We start from the raw sequence: 26,251 nt of genomic DNA, 5'->3' as shown, positions 1-26,251 counted from the left end.
ATGAAAAAGTGCTATTTGTTTGGACAGGTAGCAGGATAGGAAACCTGAGGAAAGTGAGGTGGTCATAACTAAGCAAAGAAAAATCAGAAGGCACAAGAAAAGACTCTAGAGAAGACTGTCTGAACAAAGAGGAAGCTCTGGTGAAGAATCTGTTCAAGGTCCGGTGTTCCAGCCCCCACCATCCAAGTGAAAAGTCTCTCCAAGTGACCCTGTCCAATACAGTGGTCCCTGTAGAATTTGAGTCTTATTCTGAAGACTGGGATAAAACATCCGATATGTTTCTAAATAAATATTGTGTGGAAGTGTTCCCACTCACACCAGCTATTACCATCTGTGTGTGCTCTGACTTCGTACATTTTAAGCACCATGGAAAACAGGGCTCTGTGATTGTGCTGCCTAGATATTTCTGTCAGAACCTAGTGCCCTGGGAATGTGCTGTTTGATTGCCAATTAATGGTTTTTAAAATAAAGCTAAGGAGTTGTCCTAATTTTGTTTTCTATTCCAGATGAAGTCAGATGCCTTGGGAGCAGCAGAGTCTCTAGGGACACAGAGCCTGGGTTCAAGTTGCTACCTAGATAGGTCACTTTCCTCCTCTGGAAAATGTGGATAATAATAATAATAATACGTAGGTAAAATACACAGTATGAGTTACTAGATGAAATATGATCTATAAAACTGTTAGCATGGTGCCTCACATATTATAAACATTCAATAGTGTTTATTATTAATTACATATTTTAGTAATTCTCATTTTAAAAACTATGAAGTTTTCTGGTCTTGAAAAATAGCCTTTTCATTTGGCCTTCTAATAGTAATAGCCTCTAAATCATACTTTACTGCTCTTTATGCATAATTCACCCATAATGTGGTTTAAAGTTTTGTTTGTTTGTTTGTCTATTTAATTATTTTGAAAGAGAGAGAGAGAGAGCAAAAGAGGGGCAGAGAGAGAAGAGAGACAGAGAATCCCAAGTAGGCTCAGCACTATCAGTGCAGAGCCCAGTTCGGGGCTCGATCCCACGAACCGAACTGTGTTATCATGACCTGAGCCGAAGTCAAGAGTCACGCTTAACTGACTGAGCCACCAAGGCGCCCCTCCCATAATGTGGTTTAAATAAGTAATCTTCCCAAATGAATTGGCCAAGTATAATTTCCACTAGCCACTTAGCATATCAGTTGTAGACCTGACTAATTTTGTCCTTTGACAGAACAATTCAAACATCGTCTGGTTCTGGAATTTTAGGCAATAAGAAGTATAACTGGCTTAGACACTCTGTTCCTTCTTCCTATCTGATATATGACAAAGGCCATGTATGAAAAGTAACTCATGATAATCATAGGGTTAATGCATGCACCTTTAGTCCAAGACAAAAACAAACAGGCAAACAAACAAACGAACAAACAACTGTGGTTCCTTAAATCACAATCTAAACCGATGACTCAAAAGTATATCAAATATTTTCAAGAGAAGTTTTTGATTGCATATACCCTTACTTGAACACTGTCCCTTAACAACTCCTATTGGGCATCTACTCTATGTGAGGCATTATGAAAGATGCCAGAGATAGAGAATATTCATTTTTCATTATGATGATGATAATGATAATAATGAGGAGGAGGAGGAGGAATAATATCATTATTAGTGTGTGATGTTTGTAATGCTTCATCCCCTCTCAATGTTTCCACTGATGAGAAGAGAGCTTCAGCAGTGCAAAATCTTCTGAATGCTCCCCATTCCCTCATACCCTTCTATTTAGGGAGGGGAGGAGGAAGAATAATTTAATTTGATGGGTAAATTTGGAAGGAGAAATCAATCTTGTCTATCTCAGCCTCTTCCTGCTCTGTGCTGTCCATAAGACTCATAAATTCGGCTGTTTCTCTATGCTAGAAGTTTTACATAGACAGTCTATGCCTTAACAGAGGGAGGCCAAAGTGTTGCCTGTTAACTAGGTGGTAATCTAGCTGATTCTGGTGTTTACTGTCTGCAAACCTACTTTTCTGCAGTTATAAGCCACTCCTGCAGTACCACCATCATTAGTAATAAAGATGGTATTCTCATTTTACAAACCCCTTACTCTATTACCTTATTTCTAAAAAGGCTCAGAACTCACATAGGAAAGAGGGCATTATTTATTGAGTCCCATAAGACTGTATTTTTTTAAAGACAATGTAGACTCCTAAACCTATCACTAAATAAGTAGTAAGTCAACACATACTGCAGCCCAGCGATGCACTGATACTGTGAGGGATATGAAACAAATGTGTCTTTATATTTCTTGGCATCACTTGAAGAAAATAAGACATTTATATAAGAGAAATAACTTTACAAAGTATTGTTATAAATGAGACCGAGAGCTAAGTTGTTATTTTACCATCAGTAAATGTGACTAGAATGCAGAAAGGGAAACTTAATCCATTATTGGATTGGTAAAAAAAAGTTTTCATTAATCTTTTAGGTTTTGATTTGGGCCTTTATAGAAACATAGGATTTAGATGGGTACAATATAGAGGGAATTTCCATGAAGGGTACATGGCATGATAAGGAGTTCAGAGGCAAAAATAGTAACTATTATTTATTGAGCACTGTCTATGAACACTTTATATAGGTCATTTAAAATTCCTAACTATCTTATAAGGATGGGCAATTACAATAGTATACCCATTTTAGTACTTTGAGGCTTACTCACTTACCAAGGTTATATTGGTAGTGGTAAGATTTGAATTCAGCCAGCCTGAATCCTAGGCAAGTTCACTCACCCCCCTGTGGTGTTGCCTCACAGAAAGTAGTATGTAAGCAAATAACTAAAGTAAATAGTCAACATTAGGAACAAGTGAGGATGAGTAGTAGCATCATCTATGGACTGTATGAAATACAGGCAGGGAAGTTTAAATCTGACCTTAAATCTGACTGGGATCTTTTAAATGTTCTTAATTAGAGTAGTAGCATAAGAGAATAGTGTTGTAAGACAGAATTCCAACATGGGAGAATCACAAGACGTTCTCAGAGAGTGATCAGTTTAGCAAAAAACTATTGTAGAACACAACATTTCAATAAAGTGGTCTACAAACCAACCACTGTAATAAGTTGCCAAAGGAATAAATCCACAATTGTGGATACTTTTATATCTCTATTTCTTGCATAGTAATAATGGCTGACATTTGTTGAGTGCTTCCTATAGGAAAGATTTTTTTAAGTGCTTGTCATGTATGAATTCATTTAATATTTGTGATAACCCCATGAAGTATTATCATTACTACCATCTTACATGTAAAGAAACTGAGGCAAAGAGATATTAAGGAACTTCCAAGAATACAACAATATAAAATATAAGTGCAGAAGCTGGAATTATAAACCCAGGCAGCGTTCTGGTTCAGAAATCTGTATTCTTATCTACTACTCTGCTGTCTCTCTTATGTTCTGCTGACTCTAATTGCCATAGTTGGTACATTTCTCAACCTGTGTTAAGATCTAACATATGTAATTATCCTGAGCCAGCACTCCCCAGTGTTTGACTCACAGAATACTAGGTCTACAGAATGTCAACAGGTATCATATAAAAGGTTTTAGGCAAATATGATTGGAAAAACACTAGCTTAAATGTAGTTAAACAGGTTTCCTTACCTCGGGATTTATCAGAGCTTTTACCCTGCCAAATTGTGAGCTTCCACACTTTGGGAAATGCTGGTCTAAATTGATACTTTCTGTAATTTTTATTCTGAATAAATTGATACTTTCTGTAATTTTTATTCTGAATCATCTGAACTACTCTGAAATGAGAGAACTCTTATGTAAAGATGGTGTCAACAAAAAGGCATTTCAAAAATGATATTCAACAAATAGATCTTTGAAAAATTCATAACAATATGTCTTCATGACTTCTTTATGATTTTTTTGGCTTCTATAGTTCACAAATATTACATAACATCCTGAGAGCTCTACTGATTTACCAATTCCCATCAGACAGAAGAGATATCCATGTTAATTTATTGGGTTGGGAAAAGAAAGAACAGGTATGTATTAGTTTTATTTTCCTTCTTGGTAATAATTAAATGAATGTCTTTTGCAGTGAAGCTAAACATTTCCCTCCAGTGTGTTTTATTTTAATTATTTCTCTGTCTAATATATTCCTATTATGCTAATATTATACATTATATGTAAGTATATATTACATATTACACTTATGGAAAGACACAAAGATACAGCCAAGCTATTTAAAGTTATTTTCGACATACTTGGTCTGTACTTTTCTTTCCAAAGTTAAATTTAGAAAATATACCAAGAAAACCAAAAATGTAGTGTCACTTACCATATCATGGTCTGAAACAGGGCCGAAACTGGTGACGAAGATGTCAGTCTTCACTTCAGTTACACGCTCTGATGAAGCAGGAAATGAGGACAGTGAATGTCCATCAATAGTCCTTATTAGATCTCACCACCACATACTCACACCCAAATGGGAAATTTATTGGCTTTGATTAGCTATTTCTAAAATTGGTCCACTGTGTAGTCCTGATAATTTGCTGCTTACACATGAAATTTCACAGTTAATATTTTTCAATGGAGAATGCAGCCCAAATATGCCACTTTGGGAGGCAGACTCCTTGGAGGAGTCAGTGGCTGCTTAATGAATTCTTCAATAATGGACACACTTTCCTAAATGATACCAAGCCATTTCACATTGTCATAACAACATTAGCATATGGGTATGATTTCAGCTTAAACATTCTTACAGAGCTCACCAGATCCTCCAGGTATTTAGGATACTCTTGGGAAGTATATAGTATACTGCAGCAAACTTTATTAACTCTTTAAAGACTCAAGGGTATGTTTTACAAATGACTGCTTGCTGGCACTAAATCATAACTGAACTATCCAAATTACTCCCTGGGAAAAATCTGACAACCTATACAAATATTTTCAATTTTGAGGATAAGAAGGACATATATTGGCACAGAAAAAGTTCCTTTAATAGATTCCATTTCAAGTTCAATGTGGTTTTATTTTATTAATCTCTGAGGCATATATATCAACCAACAAAACATATTTATTGTAGTTAGGTGACAACTCAACACAGAAATTTTGAAGGAAATAGTACCCCCTCCCTCCAAAAATTGAAAAATGTTGCTTTCATATAAGGACACAATTTGTTTGAGGTGAGAATGAAAAGGGTGGCTTTGTCATTTTCAACTGTAGCTCTGAGAACTAATGGCCCAGTATCTTAAGCTACTCATTTTATTTATCAGGACATTTATATCTCAAAGGTAGGACATTAAGAAGGTGATCTGATATATGCAATAATGAATTCTTTTGAAAATCAAGAATTTTATCTTTGAGCAAGTCACTTGCAAACAGTAAATACTTTCAGTATAAATTTCTCTCAAGAAGGTCTTATTATATACTACACATAATGTGTACCACAAATTATAATCTAAATTGGAGGTACAGATAATCCCTTCAACAACCAATCCAATATTTCTTTTTTTTTTTTTCCTTTCTATTCTTTTTTTTTTTTTTTTTTTTTTTTGGCTAACAATTTCGTTGGCTCCAAAATGCTTAAATGAACCCCTTGATGTAAGAATTATCTGGGATTTACCCTTTAAAAACTTCAAAATGGAGGACATAGTTTGAGACAAAGAAAATAGAGCTATGTATTTAGAACTTATTTCCAACATCAGTGTTAACATTCTACAGCAAGTGTTTCACTTGTCCTTCACTGTTCCTTCACAGCCATCAGCAACGTCTAAGCTGCAATAACCATTTGCCTCTTCTACCTGCCCCCATCCTCTCCCCTTCTGCAGTTATTTTCCCAGTGCACACCTCTTTCTTTTTATTGCACTCTCTTTCCATAAGTATTTTTTTCTTAATTTTTTTAAAATGTTTATTTATTTTGAGACAATGTGAGATACAGACTGCAAGCAGTGGAGGGGCAGACAGAAGGAGACACAGAATCTGAAGCGGGTTCCAGGCTCTGAGCTGTCAGCCCAGAGCCCCACACAGGGCTTGGACTCACGAACCATGAGATGATGACCTGAGCCAAAGTCGGACGCTTAACCGACTGAGCCACTCAGGCGCCCCTCCAAAAGTATTTTTTACTAGACTAATTCTTTTCCTTAGCCTAAACATCTGCTATTTCTTAAGACTCCATCTAGAGCTCATACTTTATTAGAATGTCATGGCCTGACTTCGAATTAAAACAATAATAAAAAGAAAAATGTATGCTATCTATTCACAAAAACTAGAATTTATTTTATTAATTGAGCTCATTTTTGGCCTTTCTCTTTCAGCATTTTCCTTTCTAGTTGAAGCAAAGGAACCATCACTTGGACTTTCTTTGATATGACAAAATATGCACTTACTGTCATGAAAACAATACAAAAAGAAAGACAACAGATAATATAGAGTTGGGCATATTTGCATCCTAATTCTTTGAATACCAGGTATGCTCCTTATAGGAAATAATTTTCTTTATTATTTACAGATTAATTTCTTGCAATTAAAAGCACTCCAAATTGTGTGATAAGAGAAAAAATTAATGTCTGTATTTTCTTTCTACATAAGTCTTGAAATAGTTGGATCATCCTGTTATTTTATTTATTTTTCTAACTGTATGGCTCAACCTAATTTTGTTTCTAAGGCTGAGTTTTGATTCTCTGCAGATTATAAACTGTAAGACTTACAGTGAATACCTTATAGATCTGAGAGACATCTGCAGAATTAAAATGATGCCCATTCTTTCATTTTTATTTTTGTGGCAGGGATCCACTATTAAATGCATGTTCATTTAGGAAATATATATGAATCCCTGTCTGCACACTTGCAACTGCTTGGCAGTGTGGGGTAGTTTTTTGAACTCCTTTATCACCATTATCTATTTCTTGGGTGCAGGCAGGGCATAATTTCTGCACTTCATGGTAACTCCCCAAGGTAGCTAGTAGCTTTACAAAAATTGACTTAGCAGATGTTTTAGGAGCAACCAATCTGTTTAATCTAGCATGATAAAGCACTGCAAAGAAGTGAGATATCCACTTTCTAAATATATGGGCCATTTCCCCTTGCTGTTTTAGATTGTTAGTAAATGACGATGCTATATAACTAACAAATTATAAAGACCAAACAGCCTATTTATAAAGATTACTGTAACAATAAAATAGAATGTAAAACATGGTTAAGTTTACATACATTTATTGCCACACATAATTGTTAGTGTGCCATATAGAGGTTAGGCATAAATGCAAAGCAGTTCACACAAATGACTATAATCACACTTTGAAAGTATATTTCTTTAATCTTTTATCTATCCCTACCCCTAAGTATACTTACCATACCAGTTCATCATCTTCAAGTGCTTCACCTTATTTTGCACTAGCTACCTCCCTCTGATATTTCCCAAAAGTCACCACTGTAATATTCCCAGGTATGTACCCTGACCAAGAGCCCTTACCTCATGAATCCCTCAAATGACCTCACCCTGCACTCTAACCATACAGATATCTTTAAAGAGTTTCTGATTTTTGCTCTCTGTTCATCCTGTTTCTCCTCCAAACATAGTCACAAACCTTAAGGTTAAGGTAGCAAAATTTCCAAGTCCCCAAACTGAAGTTGCCTGGGGGTGGGGGAGGGGCCTGCAGGGACCACTCAACTACTGAATGGAAGAGGTGGGTGATGGCACCAAGCACAAAGCAGTGAAATCCAGGAAGCCATCTGGACCTTGGGAAAAGATTAACTAGAGAAAGGAAACAACACCTTCTGTATTTTCCCCTCTAAAATATTTTCCTTACCGCATACCCAAACAGTTTTCTTTGATTTCTCATTGGCTGTTTGTGATTGTCCAGTTTTCCACTGTTTATTATGCATGCCTCTGGAAGATTCATTATGAATATTAGCGTGCCAATGTCTCTAAGATGTCATGTTTTAAATAAATGCGATCAACCTTGTTTAGCCCCGTATTTCCCAAACTTATCTAGGAATGCTGCTCTAAAATGTTACAAAAGCTTTTGGGTAAACATGAAGCCAATAGAATGCATCATGTTGTTTATTTAATTTTTTAAATCTTCATAGTATGTTTGGAAATTTCAAAAAAAAAACATAAAAAAAATTAAACTCCCTAGAATACTACCATTTACATAAATCCACTGCTAACATCTTATGTATTCCTTTCCTTCGTTTTTCCTTTTCAAATACATACCTAATGATTATCCTCAAACCACATTCTCGTTCAGTTGAGTACAATTTCAGTGACAAGAAATAGGTTCATTTGACCAAAAGTATGTCTTTCACTCCAGCTCACCAGCAATTTCCTTAGTGATAAGTGAAGTCATTGTTCTTTAAGACAGAAGATTTATAATTCAGAGTGCAAAGGTTCAAGAATGAGGACTGTTATGAATGTACTTTACCCAAACTGTAAAAAGTGACATGGTTAACTTGCCTGTTTTATATATATATGTGTATATATATATATATATATATATACACATATATATATATATGACATTGCACTGGACTCTTAAAGTATTATTAGAAACATCTAGAAAATACTCAAGGCCTTTCTATGGATCTCATGAGGAAAAGTGAAGATATTTTTATGTTTCCAATATTCTACTTAAGAGCACACAACATGAGTCAGGAACTTCTAATAAAGTTCAGCTGGAATGATTTTACAGCTAGCCAAAGTTAAACATGAATGGACCCCTTATGTAACTAGGAAATTGTCTGAAAATGGAAATCAATTAAAATAACTCAGCTGGAGGAAACGTTCAAAGAGCAGATTAATTAGCAAATAAATTTTTTAAAGTATATTCTTCACAGTAATCTATCTCTGTCCACTGTAAAAAAAAAGATCAACAGTCTTTAAAATTTGTGTAAATTTATATGTATGTTCAAGTGTCAAAGGGATAAATGTGGAATCATGTAAAATGAGATGATGATGATGATGATGATGATGATGAATACAGTGGTTGGGGATACTTTTTTTAATGTTTATTTATTTTGAAAGATAGAGAAAGAGAGAACATGTGCTTGTGAGCAGGAGAGGGGCAGAGAGAGGGGGAGACAGAGAATCCCAAGCAGGCTCAGCCCTGTCAGTGCAGAGCCTGACACGGGGCTCGATCTCATGAATGAGAAATCATGACACGGGGCTCGATACCATGAATGTGAAATCATGAAATCAAGAGCTGAAATCAAGAGTCAGGTGTTGGGGCACCAGGGTGGTTCAGTCGGTTAAGTTTCCAACTTTGGCTCAGGTCATGATCTTACAGTTCCCGAGATCAAGCCCCGCGTTGGGCTCTGTGCTGACAGCATGGAGCCTAGAGCCCACTTCAAGTTCTGTGTCTCCCCATCTCTTTGTCCCTCCCCCCAACCCCTGCTCACATTCTGTCTCTCTCTCTCAAAAATAAATAAACATTAAAAAAAAAGTAAAAATTAAAAAAAAAGAGTCAGATGCTTCATCAACTGAGCCACCCAGGTGCCCTGGGGATATCTTAAAATAGTATATCAACATAAATAAAATTTATAATGATAAGTAAACCAATCAAAATCAGTCTTTAAAGAAGCATAACCTTCAAAGATACACTTTACATACATATATATAAGTATTTTATGTGCTTTATATATATGATTTATATACATTTATATGCTTTATATATATATACACACACACACAGAAATATATATATACATACACATACACACACACACACACACACACACACACACACACACACTATATTATATACTCTATAGCTGCTAGACAGCAGTAAATTTGTTTTTACCAGGGATTTCTTACAATGTTGATATCCTGCTGATAAGTATTGAAATAACAGATGTTTTTAAGTGATAATTCGAAAAGATGATTAGTGCTTGAGGCAGAAATGAGAAAAGCAGTGTGGTATAGTAAGAAGTAAGCACATTGGATTAAAAGTCAAAACACTCAGATTTTTACTCTGATTCTCCTGGGGAACAAGCTGTGTGATTGCAGGTACAATACTTTAATCTCTCTGAGCCTGTTTTCTTGCCTTTTCAGTGAAGAAATAATACCTGTACAGTTGACTATATCACACTGGAGTAAGGGTGGAATAATATTTGATGCCAAAAACACTTTGAGATGCGTTTGTTGGGTACATTAATTTAACCAGAAAATGTTTATTGAGCATTTTCTAAATGTCAGGCAGGCACTGTCCCAAGTTATAGTAATATTATGAAAAAAAAGTGTAAGTGTTCCTATTCTGTAGTTTATCTTTTAGTCTTGGGGAAAACATTTTAGATAGATTAGAAACATAGATGGGATAAATAGATGATAGATTAGAAATGTAGATTGGTAGATCGTAGTTATATACAAACACATACACAAATTATACTAATTAATTTCAGATCATTATACATGCTCTGAAAGAATGACTTTTGAAGAGATAACTTTGAACTGAGACCTCAATAATGAGAAATATTCAAGGATGAGCAGAAAGGGAAAGACAATTAAAGGAGGAGTTTTCAGAAAGAACAAGATCTAAGGTGAGAATAAATGTGTGATGTTTAAGAAACAGAAAATCCAATAATATATCTGGAGTCTGGTGATGCTGATGGTCATGGTAAAAGATGACACTCTGGATGCAAGTGGGGCCACACCTAAAGAGATTTGTGCATTTTACCAAGCAGTTGACCTTTATTCTAATTCAATAAGAAGCCTTTGGGTAATGAGGTGAAATGATGTTACTTGCAATTTAAGAAGAAAGCTGATGCTGTGTGAATAATGCATTATAAGAGTGTAATAAAGAAAATGGAAGAGGGAATCAACAGTGAAGAATTACAGGTGGTGGTTTATTAGGAATGCCTATCCCAATAACTTATTTAGTATGGTACTGGCCATATTTTTCCTGGAAATGCTGTCTGCTGAAGAACTCAGAGTAATATTCACTAGGCCCTGTTCTGTGGACTTATAACTTATGAGGGAGGTTTATTGCCTCCTTTGAGTTACTTTTTGTCTATTAATTCAGAGAGGCAGTCACTATATGGAGACTAAATGGACTAACATTAGTCATCATAATAAAGTATATCTTAAAACCCCACTTGGAAATAGTCCTGTTTGGAAATTGAAAATATTCTGGGCTCCCTACATAAACATCAGTGTGTACTCTTGGAATGGACAATGTTTCAACTCCTTGCCAATATGCCTGGGGCAACATTTTTGCTCCCTATCCTTCATTTTCATTCCCTAAATTCTTTAGAATAGTTGGCAACTTTCCCTAGCTGATATGTAGAGCTACTTAATTGTGGCTGCCTACAGCCACTATATCTGGATATGGGGTAGAAACTCACATTTCAAGATATCTAATCAATCCCTAATCCTTTCGTGTTTTCAGATTCAAAGTACTCAAATGATACAGGTATCTTCCAGGACAAAAATAAATAAATAAATAAATTTTATTGTGGCAGGGATTAATCTCATTTCCATTGAGAATTTCCCTCCTTTCTTCCTTATATTATAGGCAGTTTTTACTGGGAGAGGGTAACCTTTAGAGAAGAATATGATGGTTGTGCTGGAGAAATGGGTTTCTTTTGGTCTATATTAAGTCTTGAACAAGACTGTATAACCTGTAATAGCTTTGAGGCATCATACTTCCTGTTCGCATGATAGCATTTTAGTTACATGAGACGAAACTATAGCACTCTTGGAGGAATATGACATCCACTTAGGATTTTGTTTTCTCTTAAATTTTCCAAAATGGCAGAGTTTCTCATCTCAGAAACACTACAACATTATTTTTCAAAGAACGAGTTCAGATTCTACCTGAAAAAAAGCACAATCATCTACAGAAAACATTTTTAAAAATATTCTACATTGGTTGTAGAATCAAGATGAGAAATAAAAACTATAAAAATTTCAAAAGTAACTGCACAAAAAATAAACTGCAGCTGTTCACTAATAACTTGATCTTTATAACTTGAGCATAATCTCAGTAGCTACATTTCATCTCAGGAACTTCTTGGCACTGATCAGAAGATGATTTATATACAATAGGAAAAGATGAGAGTAGAAAGTTTCTAAACATGCTACAACATTCCTTTGGGTATCTAGGTTGGATTCATTAGACAAGCTGGCTTCAGGAACTGACTGGAGATCTCAGCCAGGAAAGGTTAAAAGGTGTTCTCTGTTCATTTTAACAATTCCTCTTGGGTTTTTGGTAACTGCTTTTTCTCAAAAATTCAACTGAATTATGGAATGTCTGGATACAGTATTTCTGGGGAAATGGATTGCATTATGCCAAAGTCTGAGCATCGGTTTCATACCTCACATTAAAAGCACCCGATAAAACTACAGCAAATTCAGAGAAAAGGATCCCAGAGTCCAATTTCAAAAGACAATACCAAAGACCATTATCTGGCAACGTAAATATAACACCACTACCACCAACAAAAAGTACTGGATGAATCTAACCTTTTAAATTGTTTTGGATATTGTCAGTAACTTAGAATCTTTCTATTCTGTCAAAAGCCACCACATTGTCCTCTTAATATCTCAGCCTCTTAATTTTTGCAATTCTGGCTGTTTAATATAAATATAAAATGTATGTGTTAGCTTCTGTTGAACATGAATAAAATGGTTGCTTCTGATATCATCATCACACAGGATACAAATAATAATACAAATAATACAAAGTTGAATTTTGACAAAGAGGTAAACCATACTGCTTTCTCTACCCCCAATCACCTAAACTTTACAAAGTTACACAAAATTTCACAAAAGTCGATTTGCTTTTTTTCCGGATCACTTAGTTTTCCACCTTTACTTATTTTGATGTAGAAAGAACCGTAACCAAAGAACCTAAACTAATTCTCCAAGGAGTTAACACCATTTTGCCAGCTGTGCACATATCCAAGCCAGTCACCTTCCTTAGTCGGAGACGTTTGCATCTTAAAGCTGAGATCTCTTGCAATAATTGGGCTAAAAGAAGTCTAAAAGGTCTTATATAGCATAACAAATCCAAAATTGGGAAAATTAGAAAGTTAAGGAGAAAGTTTGCTTTGAAGCATAAGATTGGTTGTTAAATATTATGTTAGTACTTTTAAAAAAGGTTACCTTGAGAGAAAAACCCCAATTATATTCCAGTTCCAAATATTCATCTAAATGATATATTCAAGTAAAATATGAGAGAAGTAAATAAATAAAAACCCCAAATCTATAAGACTTATGGAAAAAGGAGAAAATCTTAACTAAATATCTCTTAAGGGTGTAGAAGGGATAAGTAAAGTACATTATCTACTCATCTAGCTCTCTACTTCTCCCATCCACCTAGGTTTGTCACGTGATGAGTATGCATTCACTCTCTTTCCTTTACCATCTTCATCTTTTTGGCTTAATGATGAAGTCTTTGAGAGGCATCCATCACCCTAGATGTTATTCATTGAGGTTAAACCTAAGGCAAAATTAAGAAATTATATTATTTCTAGAAACTACTGTTACAGGGAGGGAGAGAGTCAAAAATGTTCTGTAATCCTTTCAAAATGTGCTTCAACCAAGAAAGATATCATTCCTTTGGCACTATCCTTTTAGAGTTCCATTAAAAATGGTTTTACCCTGGGGTACCTGGATGGCTCAGTCAGTTAAGCACTTGAGCGGGCCTGCTCTGGAGTTTATTTAGTTCAGGTCATGATCTCACGGTTCTTGGGATGGAGCCCCGAGCTTTGGCTCTGCGCTGACGGCACAGAGCATGCTTGAGATTCTCTCTCTCCCCCTCTCACTCTGACCTTCCTCTGCTTGTGCTTATGCTTTCTTTCTCTCAAAATAAATAAATAAACTTAAAGAAATGGTTTTACCTTAATCAGTTTTCCAAGGAGTGAAATAAAATTGTTTATAGAAGAAAAGGTCTTTTGTAAGCAAGATGCTTAAGAAGCCTGTGAACAGGAAGAAGGGCAGCCCCTCAGCCTGGTGTTATGTTCCAGACAATAAACTGCAAACATCAGCCCTGCTCACCCTGGGATTTTGTCCTATTATTGATAAAATGTAGCCTATATAGAAGGCTGTGCAAAAGGAAAGGATGTCACTGGAAGGGCATTACCTATCCTTAAACACTGAAACCTCCCTTCAGAATTGAGTTTGGGATCTATGTTTATGGGTTGTTTTTGTCCCCCACCAAGAGTGCAGGGGAGAACCAATGTGATAGTGGCCAAATGTTAACTCAGACGGTTGCAATTCAGGGGCTGCATCATTTAACGCTTTAGGAAGCTGGAGAAAATTCAGGTTTCATTAATATATTTTAATAATAGCCAATAAGGAGAAACCTTCAGAAGGTGAACTCAGAATGTGTTTGGTTTGGTCCTGATTTAAAGAGAGAAGAGGAATCTCGATTAATCAAGGAACATGTGAGCCTACCAATCTTCATAACACAGATTCCTCTCTTTTACCATCTTCTCTGTGTTCTTCTCCTTTACCTTCTCTATCCCTCTCACTTCCCTCTTCTTATTTTCATTTTATTTACTTATTTATTTATTTATTTATGAGAGGCAGGGAGGGGCAGAGGAGAGAGAGAGAAAGAAAGAAAATCTTAAGTAGGCTCCACGCTCAGCTCCTATGTGGGGCTCCATCCCACAACCATGAGATCATGACCTGAGCTGAAGTCAAGCATGGGATGCTTAACTGACTGAGCCACCCAGGCTCCCCTCCTCTCCTTATTTTCAATGCCCAATTTGCTCACCTTTCTTATCTAACCTTTTGTTTCTCATCTTGCCATTCTTTCTGGCTTTTACCTTCTCCCCTCCCCCAACAATTGTATTCTGTAATGACCAGGCTTTGGGCAAGAGCCTTTCCAAAACATGCTTTAGTCCCTAGTTCAAAGAAGAAACAGCCCTCTATACCTTGCCCTCAAAAAAAGAGATTTGTAAATAAGAATGAATCCCACAATTTCTGACAGTTTTGTTTTGTATTTTCTAGCTACTGATTATTTCAAATTGAGTCTATTTAAAGGTTTCTTCATTAACTTTGTATTTAAAATATGAACATGGCCAAGGGTGCCTGGGTGGCTCAGTAGGATGAGCATCAGACTTCTGGCTAAGGTCATGATCTCACAGTTCCTAGGTTGGAACTCCATGTCGGGCTGTGTGCTAACAGCTCGAAGCCTGGAGGCTGCTTCAGATTCTGTGTCTCCCTCTGTCTCTGCCCCTCCCTTGCTCATGCTGTGTCTCTCTCCGTCTCTCAAAAAATAAATAAACGTTAAAAATTTGTTTAAAAAATAAAATATAAACATGGCGAACTTATTGTTCTCTTTTGCTCCTGACTAAAGTACATTCTATCATTAGAATTCCACACATTGTATCATTGTATTCCTTTTTATTTCTTCTATTACAAAAAGAAAGAAAGAAAGAAAGAAAGAAAGAAAGAAAGAAAGAAAGAAAGAAAGAAAAAGAAAGAGTAAGAAAGAAAGAGTAAGAAAGAAAGAATGAATATCCCTTCCAGGGTATATTTCTTTATGTGATCCTATCATTTTCCCAGGATTGCTCTCTGGGCTCTGAAAAGGTAGACTTTTTAAATAGTGTAACAATATCTGCAAACTGGTTTCTATCATCTAGATGAACCAAGCTTCATATTTTGTTGCTTAGTTATTAGATCCACTGTGTGTGTCTCCAAAGAGTATTGCTATACCTTCGGATGGCAGTGTGTTTTTCTGAAAAACAGGTCATGATGAATTTGCACATACAAGAGTTTCTTACATTTGTCTCGAGTCTCAGTTTATTACATTTCTATACCTTTGGAAGATACTCAGAATAAAACATCCCTGCCTTCTGCATATGTTACTCTTCTTATAAAACCAGACTTTTGTCCTAATAGAGAAGAGAGTGGGCCCATTTCTCTTGCTAGAGATTACCTCAATTGTGATCACAAAGCTATTAAGAGGAAACTTTTACTCTCTTAGAAGCTAATGATAATCTTTCAAGTATTTCGTCTACATGGACTTTTCATCAGTGAAAATGGGTAGATAAAGAAGCAAATGGATCATGTGACAATAACAACAACAAAAGTACACTTTTGCAATGGAGATCTACTGGAATTTATGTTATACTTCGCACAAATCTATGGTAAAGAAATGAAATTAAAATAACTACAGAGAAAATGCATTCAATAATTTCAGCTTATAGCATCCAGAAAACATGGGGGTAATGTTTTTCTAATTCTGTAGCTGATTGTGTCTTCGAAAATATCTAAAAACCATGTTTAATATTTTAAGGTGTAGTTTTCTAAAGACAGACATTTTCAAAATGTACTTAAAAATATTGATGACTCAGGAGATACATGTAATAAACACATACCAGTATATCACTTATGGCTAAAAACTGCACTCCAAGAAAATTAACAAAAATTAAGTGAGTCAGTATTAAAGTTTCCTCATAACTCTCAAGTTTATCAGATTTAATTACAGTACATTCCAGGATGATACATAAAATAGAAACAGAAGCAAAAATTTGAGCTACTTTTCAAATTGTTTGGTCTATCATATCCTTAAAATCACTGTTTCCAGGAATAATAAATATCAGAAAAGTCATCTTAGCAAATATTAAAGCACATCCATTCTTTTAAATTTTCTTGAGTCCTTGAATTCTCTATTATCATAGCACATTTTATCCATTTCAATTAAAAAGAATATACCTCGACTACATTTGGCTAACTACTATTCCTGTTCTTTAAATACATGTCTATTTTTGTTATTAGGAGGCATTAAATCAGTATTAAAAGTAAATTCTAACAAAGTAGTAATGTTGCAGTGTGAATCAATGTAGTTGTTTCTGTTAACAAATCTACCATTATCTCAGTTCTTGAAAATTAGCTTTTCAACTTATTCTTAGTCTACCTTATATGTCTTTGAGTTCTGTGTCTCTCCAAGACCCAGGTATGCATATAAGAAGTAGATAAATGCTTCCTGCTTACACTATATTTGATTAAAGAGTTAACATACACATGTCTATAATAGTTAAGATATATAATTAAATGTCAATGAGCAGTCAGGGTCTATTACTTACACTCCAAACAACAATACAACCACACAGCTGATCATTAAAGGTGTGTGTGTGTGTGTGTGTGTGTGTGTGTGTATGTGTGTATTATACAACCACACAGCTGATCATTAAAGGTGTGTGTGTATATATTTAAAAATCCTTTCACAAACTGAAAATTATGCACACCAAGCTGACAGAGGATACTCATATTCATATGTTGAAGTATTACATGGGATTTCCTAAGCCAGAATGAAAACAACGTTTTCTAGATGCATTATAAAATTCTGCTGATTTAGTAAGGACTGGTGTCATGGAGCAGGAAGTAAACGAATCAGATGCATGCCCATTAGTACTTTAGAAAGTCTTTTTTCTAAAAGTTATATCACTATCCTGTTTTTCTTTTTGTACATTCATCCCCTACCTGCAGTCTTTGTAATTTATTTCAAATTTTATGATTTAAGGACAATTTTCCTGAAGCCAATTGAGATGTTTAGATATACACAAACATTACTGCAATACATCACATACACGGTTATGCACTCCATTTTCTTAACAATACATTTGTTCCTTAAGATTTTTTTTCTAAGAATGTAGAAAAGGAAAAGTAGGTGGAATTCACACCTGAAGGAATTTGTACAGCATGTGTAAGAATGAACGTTTTAATTGACAAGAAAAAACACCTGGTAAGACCTCTGAGATATATTTGAGTTGTGTCTTTGACACAGCAGTTCCTCTTAAACCTCTGAGACACTAAGGGCATTTGGCAGCCTCAAAACAGACCCATGATCCCCATCTATGTGATTACACTATTCAAAATATTAAAAAAAAAATAGACTGTAAGTGCAGTCTACCATTCAGTTTTAAAATCAAAATTTGGATTCTTAAGCTTATTATTTGTATATGTTTGCTATCTAAGTAAAGAAGAGCTGACTTTCTTAATATTGCCACTTAATTGTAATTTAAATATTCCTGTTAAATAGTTGCTAACAAATGCTTCAGAGAAAGTGTAGCATTAGCTATAGCTGGAAATCATAGATCCTCACCTTCGTTTCCTATGTGACTTTAAACAATAATTTATTTCCTTGCTTCCCTTGTTTTACTCTTAGATCAATATTTTGTTTTGTTTCATTAGTCGTTGTTTAAATAAGATTGGTTAATTATCTTATTCAAAGGTTATTAAAAAAAGTGTGTAATAGCTAACACTATTTACTCTTATTTTTATAAATATTGTATTATTAAGTGCTATTTTCTTCCTAAGTAGAAACTCATTAGTGTAACCAATTAATTGGTAAAGAAAGAAAAATATATTTTTACTACAGAAAATTGAGATTTAAGTTCAAATGCATGGTTAAAAAAATTACCATCTATCACATTCACCTTTTATCCTAGAGTTGGTGCTAATCTAATGCAAAATAGTGGATCAATATGTAATATTCCAAAATAAATGTTTAGAGCATTAGGCTCAGAGATAATCTACTTGAATTCAATGCAAACATAGCAATGCCAAATGAAGTAGATGTAGCCTTTGGGCTGGAAGGGAGAAAATTATCTTCATGTTTCCCCTGGATAATCAAGTCATTGCACAGAAAACATTATGATTGACAAGCAAATGTAACATTTTTAATGTAATTATGAGAAGTTTGTATCTGCCTTTTACTACATATAGGTATGTGCACAGAACTACCTTAGTAAATTGAGTTAACAATGAGCCATCTATTAAAAATAGGATTAGTCCATTAAACTACATACTGCCATTCTTATTACTCTATCATTTAGAAGGAAAGCAAGGTTTCATTAGTAAATATTTAATACTGTTCTCTAAAATAAAAACACAATAATGTGACCCACCTCCCAATCCTGGTCGCAGACGATTGTCATAACCATCGAGGAGTCGGTCCAAAATCCTGGTGAAGACTGTAGTATTGTCTTTAAGTTCATCTTGTAATGAGGGTTGTCCATAGCTGAAAAAAAAGCATAAATTCAGGTATTAATCTAAATTATACATTTCTATTAAAACCTTTTTCCAAATAAACCCTTCCCTGGATATTCCTACCTTCTTTTCTATTGAATCTTAATTTGAAAATTCCTTTTGGTAAAGTAAAAAAAAAAAAAAAAAAAGTAAGATTTTAATTTTTATCATTTTCTCATATTTGTTCTCACAGATGGTAAGTTCTTTATTCTATTATTTCTTCTATGTAAGCAAAATAACAGTAAATGTGTTTTGTCTCTTTACATGTATAAATTTCAGCACATATACAATGCTATAATGCATGTTTTCTCTGGGCAAGCAAGAATGTTAATGCATGCTAGGGAGAGAAAAAAAATCTGGCAAACCTCTTCTAAAATTAAAAAAAAATGTATTTATGAGCTATCAAATTAATAGTTTTGTTTTCATTTAATTAACATGCAGCATTAGTCTAAGATTTCACCTACCAACATAACCTTCCTTCAATCCACTTTATATATTTATATATATATATGTATATGTGTACACACATATACATATATATATATATATATATATATATATATATATATATTTGTCCTTCTGATATTCTCTCAGGGTATTTAGATGAGACAAATAGTTAAAACTTGTTTCTTAGGATAATTATAGTTTCAAGTCAGTGTGTAATTTCCATTCCCCTAAGGTTTATGAACCAATTTTTGTGACGTGTCTATTTAAAACTCTAATTGAATTTGTATCATTTCTGTCTTAAAAATAAAAGATACCTTGAAAAAGACATGTTCCAATATTCTTAATTTATGGTTTAGTAAACTGTAGCGTGGGATTAGATTTTGTTTAAGAAAACACAGCTATTTGTGAGCAGAGCTTAAACTCGAATTCAGTTTTCTTCAACTTTTAGTCTAAAACTTTAATTCTATTCTTCTATCCTGGAGTAATTGTTTCTATTTAAATCTTTTCATTTGCAAGTATAGTTCCTACCCCTTATCATTAATCTTTGAGTTTCAACCATATAGTGACCACAGTTCAAATATTGTGTATTTCTTATATTAATCACATTATCATTTTTGCTCATTGAATCATATTCTATGTAATGATTAGGATGACACTTCCAAAAGCCTTTGAGAGAAGAGTTTTCTATCTTAGGGTGGATCACACTCACTGACATATTTCAATAATAGCTCTGACCTTGAGTACAAGAAAAACGAGTTCAGAATGTAAACTAAGAAACACCACAAAAATATCACTTTCATACTTTCAACTTAATGTGCTTTCGGCTTCACTCTTGTTTGTTTATATTACTGCTCAATGTAAAAAATTAGTAATTGAAACCAGGATACACTTATTTGACCAGAACAAGAAACATAATCAAAGTAACATTTCAAAAACAAAGACTATTTTTTAAAAGGTACTTAATTTTATATTGGCAAAATTCAATGGACATTTTTCTGATAAAATTTGAATTTAATAAAGCTATTAAAACTAAAACCTCTTCATGATATTAAATATATGAAATGTACCTCTATGAAACAATTTTTCATTCTCCTAAATTCAACATTATACCATATAGATTGAGAGTTTACTCTCCTTTGGCAAAATTAAACATCTTACTAGTTTTTTAAATCAAATTTTTACTGAGCTCTGTGTCTTCCAGGGTGTCTCATTAGTAGATAACACCAATAAAGCAAAAATAGTTGTCTGAATGCAATTATTTATAAAAACTCGTCACAAAACGAACTGCCATGTATGCATCTTTCAAGGATATTGGAAGGTCATCTTGATAAAGGTGGAAAAGAAATGCTAGTACACTTTAAGTTGTGAGGAAGGCCTGATCAAGGGGTCTAAGGAAGAAAGCATGAAATAAGAAGGGGGAAAGATGAGATGGGGTGACGTGACAGAGCACAATTAGATTGTTGATAGGATTCCTAGAATATGCGGTTGTCTATTACCTTTTCCTGCATTTTCTTTGTGTTTAAGCTTATATCAAATTCAGGAAATGTTTTTATCTCTGGTTTTATCTTACAAATGCCATTTCCAGCAATTGTATTCATTGTCATACAAAAGCCAAAAGAGACTTTCCTTCCCTCCCAGAAAACTAGTTCTGCTATCCCAACTGGAATAGTAATCTTTATTTCATGGGATTTTTCTAATCAGGTTATTCTTTTATCTCTACTTCTAATTTACCGTGTCCAGTTGTAATTGTCAGAAAATAACCCCAGGATAAAGAACAAGATTATGTATTGCTCTTAAACACTTATGCCAATGTAAGGTTTCCTAAACTGAAAATATAATTCAAAAAGAAATGTCAGTTACAGTACCTGATTTTGATTCCATATGAACCACTATATAATAAAACGCTGTGCACTAACTCCATCTACAGGTCATTACAATAGTAACACTTCTTATAATTTTTCAAAAGCAATGAATAACATTTAACTCCTCAGATTAAGAGTATCTGGTTATAGGGAATCTCTTTATTATCTGGTAAGTCATTATTTACCATACACAATAGCAGAAAATAAAAACAGACAACTTCCCAACTCAAAAAATCCTCCTAAATTCATATCTTTCCAGCTAGTGCTTCTCTCCGCCTTAATTCATGAGAGTTCACTTTCCATTACATTTTGAAGAACCTTAGGTGTTTATAATACGTCTAAAACGTTCTTATGGGCCATAGGAGTAGACTACGCAAGAAATACAAAAGCAGATAAAGAAAAATCTTTAGCTCTTCTTGGTTCTTTGGTCATTTATATCATTGCTTCTATAATGTGTTTATATGCTTGATTTGATCACTAGTAAATATTTTGAATATGGTTAAGCACATTATTAAATTTTTATCATAACTCGTCTCCATAGCAGTTATGCTTAAATGGGAAAGTTCAATTTTACTTAATGTTCTCAAATAGTTGTTTGGCATATTCTACCTCAATCGATTACACAAATAATGGTTTCAAAATAATATGCACATGCATTTATAGAGACGTATGACTTTCAAATTACAAATATTATTTTAAACTTCCCACTTTCATATAGTCACAAGTTACTCTATGATCTTTACAACTGGCTAGAAATTTTCTTGTTGGAAAATCAACTCACATAGTACACAGACATTAATTGGAGTAACTTTTTCTATGAATTAGGAAACAACTTATTTTGTTCAGTTACAACTGAACAGTAAAAAGTTCAATTTAAGCTTTAAATGTTGAATGAATACATTCCTTTAACAAAAGCGTGTTAAGTGTATTCTAACTATCACGCAAATAAGATGATTATTTTTTCATACTGCTCTTCTTTATTCTTAGTTGGAATTTTATTGCAGTTAAGTTTTTTTGGATTCCCTTAGTCATGAATTCATCCAAGGACAATTTTCTTCCCCCTGAAAGAATAAACAAAAAGTTACAGAAATTCTCATGCAGATTTAAAATAAAGTGCCCCCACCTTCTTCCAGTCAATGTGCTCAGAAGGAGGGTCCAGGCCCAAAGATAGTCAGAGAGACCCGGACTTTTCTTCATCGCGGGCTTGTGCAGCTGAAAAGTAGAACAAGTAGAGATCAATGTCTCTTGCAAGAAACATCAGGTTATAACCACTAGGGCTGACTGAGGCAGTTCAGATGAATGCTTTGAAATCAGGAAATGACCTCACTGGGATATGACACCTCATTGGAAGCAATGGAAACCTGGACCATCCATTCTCCACTTTCCCTTCCATTTCTCCATTCAGAAATATATCAGTGCCTTAATTTCTCCTGTAAAAGAATACAAGTTGAAATCCTTTCAGGTGACAATACTGCTCAACATGAAAACTGTGAGTTTTTTTTTCCTCCAGGTTTTATATTTCTAATATAGCTTGAATTACTCTCTTCTTGTTGTTTATCATTTGAGAATATTGACCTTTCTGATTTGAGTTTCCACGCCTGAACTGTGCATTGAAATTTGTAAGCTGGTGTCTATAATGGGGAGAACATGCTTAGGAGCTGGAATGGGGTTGGTTAATATGCTTCAATGACTGACTTCATCTTTGAATTCTGGATTTACCTTGGTTTCAGAAGCAACTGTATTTATCTTAAAAAAAAAACAACAACATAAGAAACACACTGTTGAATGCTGAAGTCGTGCTTATATTCTCTGCCTATGATTGCCTTGTTAAGTATGCTCACTAATGCTTCTGTGAGGCTAAAGGACACACTTTACAGTCAAGCCATGTGCTAATCTCTCTCATACACACAAACCACACTCACATAAATGCATACAAACATGCCCACACATATCTTTTAAGCCCTCTTGAATTCTGCCAGGTTGCTGCTAGAAAATGTTTCATCTCAGACAGATGGGAGCTAGAGTGCTTTGCTTTGCATGAATAAGGGAATCTTTTTTTCCCTCTTAGGTAAAGTGCAATCAATCACCATCTGATTGTCGAATTTTAGACTTGATAGTGGGATGCTGGAGGAAAGGAGGAGTATGGAAAGCTTAGAGAATTTTGAAAAACTAGGACCTATTTGTGGAGACGATTTTTAAAAATCAGTGCACTACCTGGGTAAGAGCAGATGTGGCAACACTTTATTTAATTTGCTACAATTAATGGCAGCTATAACATGAGAAATGTTAGAGGTATTTATTAGCCCTTCCCTGAATCTATACTCCTTAGTACCGTGAGTGATTAATGCATTGCATGTCTTTTAAAGCATGTTTTTTATTAAGCACTGTATAGTTTAATGTGGTATGCCTTTAAGTACATCTACACAAATGCTTTCCACACTCTTGGGGATCATTTATATCAGTAAAAACCATTACAAACAGGCATGTAAGCAATGAAACATAATTAATGTGTTTAGAGTGAAATGGTCTAGATCTAGAGATAAGAGCTGTGAGCTTCATAGTTTCTACTTAATTTAGTCACTGATTTTGGCACAGATGACAAGAATTATTGGATAAATATCATTATGTTAAAATATTGCATCTAAATTGCACAGTTATAATTCATTCTTGCATTAATCTTCAACATTTGTTATGAAGGAAAAACAATTTCTCTTATCCATTAATAATTGTTGGCCTTTGTAAAATTAAAAAAAAAAAAAAAAAGGTGATTCCCGAAGGGGTAAATGAAACAAAACAAATCCCAAGGCATGGTACCATAGCTTTTTGTCCTCCTCTGGCATTTTAAAGAGAAAAACAAACCTATCATGGCACTTGAGTTGTTGAGTAAGAAAGTTTCTTGCAAATACAAACATAATAGTTTAAAAGAAATGCTAAGCTGCCTCCTTACCCTTTTCCACCTTCAACCTCCCCCCTGCCAAACACACACCCTCCAAACACCTATATCCCTCACCACCCATATCAAATGATAAGTTGAGTTTTTTATGTTCAGAACCAGAGAGACCCCTACACCAGAGGGCATTTTAGCAGCGTCCACTGGAAAGGAGAAAAGAGGCATTTTTGCAGCCAGAATGAGAAAGTGCCTTCCCAAGGATGGAACATTAACACAGGTTTTCTGTCCCAGCATCTTAACTTTAAACGATGCCCCCCAAAGCCCCTCCCCACCTCATCCCAGCTACCTCCTGAAAAAAAAAAAAAAAAAAAATCAAAACAACATGTCACCACCCACCCCGCGGAATAAATTCATATCTGCCTAAGAAAAGAAGGAAAGACAAGAGGTACGGGGAGGGGGGGTGGGAATAATGCTTCTATATCGCTGCGGTTTTCACCCTGAAAGAAAAACATTCGTTGTTTCTACCTGCTATGGGATCAGGCTCTTGTCCTGTTCCCTCTTTCTCTTTTTTTTCTCTAGCATTCCCGTCTCTCCAGCTAGGAAAAGCCACGTTCAAGGCTGTGCGTGTAGCGGTCCGAAGCCGCACTTACCTCGGGCCCCCTCTGGGCACAGGATCGCTCAAGACCCGGGAAAAGTGTGCGAGAGAAAATCGCGGAGAACCTGGAGCCAGCGCGAGTCCGCGAGTCCCGGCGCGCCGGGAGCGGAGGGGCGTCCTCGCTCTGCCTCTCACTCACTCGGTCTGAGCCATCATGGACTCTGCGTGCTCCTTTGCTGAAGATTTCACACCCAAATTTGCTTCCCAGTATCCGATCTGCAGCTATACAACAAAAGATTTCTCTTTACCAAGACAGTAGTAATACGTCCCAGGGCAAACCGGATGTGAAATAGGCGGTGACTTCATGCCAGAGAGATTTTATTTTAGAAAGGAAGGTGGTACCAGCCTCTGGATCTGGAGACCAATCCGCCCATTTTTTATATGCAGCACAATTTAACTTGCATAGCTCTGGCCCTAATCCCCTTCTCTCTGGCTGCAGACTCAAATCCTTCCACAATCTGCTGCAAGCTTTCCCTTTTTTTGTGGGGAGTAGAGATGAGGGAGGAAAGGGTAGTGAGGGTGAGAGGCATAGGGACTCCACTCAGTACCTTTTCACACTTCCAATTCATGAACACTGTTTTAAGGTGTGCCCATCAAAAAAAAAAAAAAAAAAAAAGACAGCTGATAAGTATAACTAGTCCAGCTTTGATGAAAGATTCAACCACTGCATGCACATGAATGAGTGCAGGGAGCTAGCTGCAGGGTTGCACATGTGGAGAGCCGCTGTCCTCTCGCCTGCCTCCCTCGCACGCACTCCCACACACATGTCTGAGTCCCTGTGTCTTGCAGAGTCACGAATGATGAGGGATGGCGGGGAAGAGTTCTGGCCAGTAGGGAATTGGCCACCGGGCTTCTCGAGGCTTTCGCACTTTCACAGGTTGTGAGCGCTGTCCACCCCACCTTCGTCTGTAGCTTAGAAGACAGCAAGAAACGCGCTCCGGAACCGGGTTTCCAACCTCTGGAGGCAACTGTTTGCCTGTTTACGTTATGTAGGAGAAAACACAAGCTCCTTTAAATAAGAATTGTGCTGGGTTCCCGGGGCGAGGAGTATTTAACTTTAAATAAATCACCCAGATCATTTCTAGGTTTGAGAGTCATATCTCCATTTCCGGAATCATTGCCTTGCCTCGAACTCCATCATTCTCCGGATTGGGAAAATGGGAGAGGGGGAGGAGAGAAAATTAACAAGATTTTCAGAAGTCAGGACAAAACCGTCTTCTACTTTTTTTTTAAATTAATTAATTTTTTCCCTCTGCCCTCTTCTATTACCCTCCCTGGTGGCTCTCCACCCACGAGTAATTATACACTTAGGGAAGGAGGGTGTGTTCCAACATCAGTCTAACTAAATCTTCAAGGAACTAGGGGCGACTGTAGTTCTCTCTTCGGATTTTGTGAATGGGTGTTTGTAGCAGAGAGGAGATGGGTACTGTCTTCCTGGGAGTGCTTTCTGAA

The 26,251-nt window shown here is 35.5% G+C and overlaps 1 protein-coding gene across 3 annotated transcripts in view; it reads right to left on the bottom strand.

Moving 5' to 3' along the window:
• The window catches only part of GABRA1 (gamma-aminobutyric acid type A receptor subunit alpha1), a 61,044-nt gene extending 35,815 nt beyond the window's left edge, over positions 1-25,229 (bottom strand). Inside the window, exons 1-4 of one of the 3 annotated variants that reach the window (XM_019450228.2) lie at positions 24,795-25,222; positions 22,378-22,466; positions 18,825-18,937; positions 4,306-4,373 (exon numbers count right to left, since the gene is read on the bottom strand). In XM_019450228.2, coding sequence (XP_019305773.1) covers positions 4,306-4,373; positions 18,825-18,937; positions 22,378-22,451 — 255 coding nt within the window. In that variant the 5' untranslated portion in view covers positions 22,452-22,466; positions 24,795-25,222. Of the gene's footprint in view, positions 1-4,305; positions 4,374-18,824; positions 18,938-22,377; positions 22,467-24,669; positions 24,711-24,794 lie in introns of those variants that run through there. The other 2 variants (XM_019450229.2, XM_019450230.2) reach the window with 2 other exon arrangements.
• Between the last annotated feature and the right edge of the window lie 1,022 nt (positions 25,230-26,251).

This window comes from Panthera pardus, unplaced genomic scaffold, assembly GCF_024362965.1.
Source record: "Panthera pardus isolate Hobbes unplaced genomic scaffold, ASM2436296v1 HiC_scaffold_2, whole genome shotgun sequence".
In the NCBI taxonomy this organism is placed as follows: Eukaryota; Metazoa; Chordata; class Mammalia; order Carnivora; family Felidae; genus Panthera; species Panthera pardus.
This window is presented reverse-complemented; position numbering and strand designations above follow the sequence as displayed.